Here is a 5993-nt window from a genome sequence, read left to right as displayed (position 1 = left end):
TTCCGCATTCTGACCACGGAGAGGGGACACCATCTCCCTCTGATCCCGTCACAGAGCCACCATGCTGGTCCCGGGGCTCGCACCCAGCAGGACCAGCAGGACGGGAGCGACGCACAGACCGGCACCTTATACAAGCGGTCCGCCGGCTAGATCGCTTGTATGTAAACATTGCTGCCTGTTTTTACATTTTGGCAGTTTCGGTCTTTGGACAGCCTGTCACATCCAAGAAGCACCCGGCCGGCCGTTTAATTACAACGGAGAAGAACTCCGGGTAAAAATGTAATGAAGACTTGCAGTGGGGCTACCCCGCCACTGCAAAGGTTAAGAGCTCGTTTTTGCCTGGGGTCAACAACAAAAAAGTTATACTCATCAGATCCTTTGAGGCGTTTTTAGTATTTAATAATAAAAATTAGAAACTTTTTTCAGGAACAAAATTTTAAACACTGAGACTGTCACTTTAAATCTGCGATCGGCCTGTAACCATGGTGATGAACAAAAGTCTGGCCTTCCATGGACTGGAGACACCTCCCCGACCACGCCCTGTACGTGGTCGTACCTGGCCACTTGCTTTCAGGCACCTATTGGACAATTGTTACGTGGGCGCGGGGACCTTCTGAGTTTCCGTACGGCAAGAGCGGCCATATTGCTGTACGGCGGAAGTAACTTTCTCCAGGCTAAAGCTGAGAATAAAAGTCCAATAAAAGTGACCTAACGAACGCCGAAGCGCTTTTGAATGTTTACATCGCTGCGATGGAGACGGAAAGACCTTTACTTGACTTAGAGAACACACACCGGGGTTTTTTGAAGTGGCGGCCTGTCAGTGAGTGACACCGGTAATAGAGTAGTACTGCCGCCATGATCCTGCTAGAGGTGAACAACCGCATCATCGAGGAGACCCTCTCCCTCAAGTTCGAGAATGCGGCGACCGGGTGAGTGGGAGCGGCCCGGGTGGCCCTTCAGTTTGCTATGTGGCCCTGAGTGGGTGGTGGGAAGTGCCCTCTGATTGGGTAAGAATGTGGTCCTGAGTGGATGAAGGAGCCTTAACAGGATGGCAGGTGGCTCTGTGGGAGTTGAAGCTCTCGGTATATGGGTGCTGGGCCCCATGTGACAAGAGGGGCCCTCACTGAGGGAGGAGAGGCTTTGATTATACGGGTGCTGGGCCCTGTTGGAGAAGATGGGCCTATACTGAGGAGGGGAGGTGCTCTGGGTGTATGGGTGCTGGGCCCATTGGGAGAAGATGGGCCTTCAGTGAAGAGAGGAGGGGCTATAGGTATATGGGTGCCAGGTCTTGTGGGTAAGGATGAGGCCTCACTGAGGGGAGGGGCTCTGTGTATGGGTGCTGGGCACTGTGGGACAAGATATGCCTATACTGGGGAGGGGCTATAGGTATATGGGTGCCAGGTCTTGTGGGTAAAGATGAAGCCCCACTGAGGGGAGGGGCTCTGAGTATGCGGGTGCTGGGCCCATTGGGAGAAGAGGGGAGGGGCTATAGGTATATGGGTGCCAGGTCTTGTGGGTGAAGATGAGGCCTCACTGAGGGGAGGGGCTCTGTATATGGGTGCTGGGCCCTGTGGGACAAGACAGGCCTATACTGGGGAGGGGCTATAGGTATATGGGTGCCAGGTCTTGTGGGTGAGAATGAGGGGAGGAGCTTTGAGTATGTGGGTGCAGGGCCCATTGGGACAAGATAGGCCTATACTGAGCAGGGGAGGGGGCTATAATACATTTATGGGTGCAAGGCCCTGTGGGAGAAGATGGGCCCTTACTGAGGGAGGAAAGGCGTTGCAGAAGCTGGACCCCTGGCACATCATGGCTCGAAGTTTTAGAGGGTGCCTGGCAGTAAGATAGAGGTTGGCCCTTGTTTAATTCTATGCCCCTGGGTGGTCAAGGCCGCCTGGCAATGTGAATGGTGACACATCCTGCTTGAACTTAGTACTGGTACTCAATGGGCTGCTGGTTACATCTTTGCTTTGTGGTAACGCACGACGATTCATGTTACATACGTTGTTATATATAATGCAGCACAATCTCTCTTTGACACGTGATGAATGCATTAGCAATTCGTTATTTTCAATGGTCTACCTTAGCGCAATGCACATTAATTGCACCGCAAACACGTCAATGTCCTAAAACTTTATCAAAATCTAATATTTTAAGAAGTGTCTCTGAAATGCGTCCTGCAGACGGTTCCATGCTCTCTCATCATCATGTACGTATAGTGATACTATGTATCGGGTTTTGCGGAAATAGTTTCTGTGTTGTAGGAAGGTGAATGCCAGACTTCCTCTTCACAGTGCAAGCCCGGGCCCGTAGCCCACGCATTCCCCCGACGTGCTGCTGCAAGCCTCTCAGCGCTGCTGACTTGGATCGAGCTGCTTGTAGCTTTGATGTAGATCATTCCGTCATTCCTCTGGATTTCTTATTTGTTTGCATGGTTTTTTTTTTCCTCTAACCTGAACACGAGTCCAGCGTCTCTTCCCTGATTGTGTTCTCTGATATCTGCGCCGCGACAGTGAAACCGCAGGCTGCCGCTTATTTCTGCACCTCTCAGTTCTGAAACCCGGCACGGCGATTATTAGTCTTGGTAAACGTTCCTCGGTCTTATATTTTGCATTATTATATTTGTTTGTAAATACAGTTTTTATAAACTCAATCTTATTTTTTTTTGGCCATCATGATGCATATAGTTTTCTTAGCATTTGCAGTTGCTATGACTAACGCCCATTGGGTCTGAAACACGTAAGCGGGTTTTGTTTTTATGGACTTTACGGTATTAAAAAAATTACACATTTGGAGGAGATTCCTTGAGTGTTGCCGTCTTTCTGTGAAACCTCTTTCTGGAGGGGGGCTACTTTAGTTCCCCATGGTCCCTGTGTGTGTTGTAAAGTAGTCACCGCTCCAAGCTCACTCCCGTAATGGACTACAATCCCAGGTTTAGTTTACCCATTTGTATTGAGATTGTAGTCCATCCCGGGAGCGAGCTTGGAGCGGTGACTACTTTACAACACACACAGGGACCATGGGGAACAAAAGTAGCCCCCCTCCAGAAGGAAGGACAGTGTCAGCACCAATTCAGAGATGATTGGAGGATCTACAGCCGAGTGATGTGTAAATAAGATGCTTTGAGGGGAATTTATCAACTGCTGGAGACAAAATCTGGAGCAGCTGTGCATGGCAACCAATCAGCTTCTATCTCTCATTTTCAAATCTCAACTGAGCAAACTGAACAGAGAAGCTGATTGGTTGCCATGGGCAACTGCTCCGGTTTCTGTCTGCTCCAGTTTTGATAAATTCCCACCATTGTTGCTAATAGTTAAGTTACTTCTATTTATAAGACTTAACTCCGGAGTGTCACTTTAAGCCAATCATGTCTTGTCATTTGTTACTAAGTTCCTTACTTGGAGATCCTGCCAGTAACGGCACTTCCTGTTGCAAGCTGAACCGCATTAGGCCATTGTCTCACAATGTGCTGTAGTGTTGTCAGTCTGCCATATACACTTCTTCAGTTGGCGGTTGGGCACCAGACCAGATAAGCAAGATAACGGCCAACTTAAAGTGACATTAAACCCTCAGATTTTTTAACATAAACCAATACTGTAATGTGCGCCTTACTGTAATCCATGGTAGTTTCCCTTCTCTTTGCTGCTCTTCCTTTTTAAATCCTCATGTGTTCTCATGCTGGGGGAGAACTTCCCTTTGCAGCTGAGTGCCTCTTCCTGTAGTGCTGGCTCAGGTTGCAAACCTATACAAACCTACACACAGACACCATGTATCCATTCCAGAGACAAGGCAGTCTGCTGCAAAACAGAACTTCTGCCCAGCATGAGAACAGATACAGATTTAAAAGGAAGAGCAGCAAAGAGAAGGGAAACAGCCATGGATTACAGTAAGGCGCACATTACAGTATTGTTTTATGTTACAAAATCTGAGGGTTTAATGTCACTTTAAGGTGCGCACACAGCAGACTGACAATGTAATTGAGAGCTAGTGGCTTAGCGATGTCATTCTATAACAGGAAGTGCCGTTACTGGCAGGATCTCCGGGTGAGAAACTTTGCAACAGATTGACAAAATGAAATGTTTTTAGGATAATTGTGTACGCTGATATATAATGAAAGGCAGATTTTGGGGTTACATTATTATTTGCATGGGTCCAAGGGGGCCTTATAGGGTCTACTAAGAAAAATCAGTGAAAAAGGGCCCATTCAGATGGGTGCGTCATGGTAATGCGCTGCAGTAGACCGGGGTGCCATTCATTTTGAATCGCATCTTAAAGGAGAACTATGGGGTTAAGGCTTTTCCCCATAGTTCTCCTTAGGGTAACGGGAGGACACAAACTAGCGTCCTCCCGTCACCCTAGGCTCAGTATACCGCGAGCTGTAGCTCGCGGTATACTGAGATGCCGAAGCGGATCCCGACAATTATGTCTGGATCCGCCCAGCTGCGTGACTGACAGCTGCCTCTGCCTATCTAGAGGCAGAGCCAGCTGTACCCGCCCCCTCCCCCGTCCGTTCCGCCAGTCAGCGCTGGCGGATCGGAGCAGGGAGGGGGGAACCCAGCCCCTCCCCTGTCACAGCAGAGAGCCGTGACAGGATCGAGAGGTGAGCGAACGCCGGTATGTGTTCGCTCACCTCCCGATCTGCTGAGCCGACCTGTGACAGTCTCATTGTCACAGGTCGGCTAGAACTATGAGGGGAGTGAAAAGCGCCCACCTCATAGTTCTCCTTTAAATCAATCCCACTATTACAGTACTGTGTAATGCATCTGCACTGCAAGACAATGCACAACATCATGCATTCAAGTGCGCTGTGTCAAAAAAAAAAAGGGGAGGGGCGCAGGTGCAATTTTCTATGCATTGAGGTGTGCTTCCAGCCCTTTAATATTGGCTGCTCCCATCAATACATAGTTATGTGACGCATTAACACAACACAAAGTATTAAGGGGGCCTTGTAGGGCCAGTCCACCATATACCAACTTGTAGTTGTTGCTACTTTGTAAAAGCAGGTTTCTTGTATATTTGTTTTTTTGGAGAGTGTTGTGGTGGTGAGCAGTCATGTCTGCGCACCTTCCACTTTGAGGGGGGTCCACTCTCCCTTGTGGATTTTATTTTATGTTATGAGGAAAGCAAGAGGAATAGTGAAAACACCCTGGTGTAAGTGGGGAACCACAGAAAGGTTGCAGGGAGCACCCTAGACCAGGGGTGGGCGAACTTCTGCCCTCCAACTGTTGTGTCACTACAAGTCCCATGAGGCATTGCAAGATTCTGTCAGCCACAGGCATGAATCCCAGAGGCAGATGCATCATGGAATTTGTAGTTTCACCACAGCTGGAGGGCCGGAGTTGCCCACCCCTGATCTAGATTGAGTTGAGCAGGAACAAAGCTAGACACTATGGTAGAGTTCCATTGTGTTCTCAGACACTTTTTGGATTTAGCATTCTCGGTCTTTGTATTGAATAAACTGCCCTAACATGCCAAACTTTCTCTTTTAGGAATAAACCGGAGGCGGTGGAGGTAACATTTGCAGGTAACGATTTTACAAGATTCCTTTGTAGAGTTAAGGAGATGTATACAAAAAGTTATAAAGATCCTGGCTACACCAAAACCACACGACTGCGGCATTACCACAATGCCTGACTAATATAACCATGCGGACAGTTTTTACATTGTGGTCATGTGACATCTTTACATTGTGTCATCTTGGTTATCTACTCCAATAATTTACAAAGAGAGAGAATACTTTCCTCTCTGACAGCCGTGTCCCCTACAGCCTCATTCAGTCTCTTCTAGCATTGAACACTTCCGGGAGTGTCAGATGCCTGTTGTCCCCCTCCCCACATTGGTACATTCCTCTGACACCTACAACACTGCTGTTTAGTGTAGTGATGCGTAGGTCTGAGGATGGGACCATAGCAGTGGAGTAGGGGTCAGACGAAGGATCCAGTGTGTGTCAGGGTACACTGGCTGGCATCTGACACGTCCGGAAATGGCCAAGG

General features: G+C 48.5%; 1 protein-coding gene across 1 annotated transcript in view; it reads left to right on the top strand.

The window, feature by feature from the left end:
• Positions 1 to 798: 798 nt before the first annotated feature.
• The window catches only part of ARPC2 (actin related protein 2/3 complex subunit 2), a 24802-nt gene continuing 19607 nt past the window's right edge, over positions 799 to 5993 (top strand). The window contains exons 1-2 of the mRNA XM_018552590.1: positions 799 to 929; positions 5490 to 5524. Of these exons, the coding sequence (XP_018408092.1) occupies positions 856 to 929; positions 5490 to 5524 (109 nt within the window). The 5' untranslated portion in view covers positions 799 to 855. The remainder of the gene's footprint in view (positions 930 to 5489; positions 5525 to 5993) is intronic.

Source organism: Nanorana parkeri, unplaced genomic scaffold (assembly GCF_000935625.1).
Source record: "Nanorana parkeri isolate BGI_ZX_2015 unplaced genomic scaffold, ASM93562v1 scaffold92, whole genome shotgun sequence".
Classification (NCBI taxonomy): domain Eukaryota; kingdom Metazoa; phylum Chordata; class Amphibia; order Anura; family Dicroglossidae; genus Nanorana; species Nanorana parkeri.
Note: the sequence above shows the minus strand (reverse complement) of the source record. Positions and strands in the feature narration are given on the sequence as shown.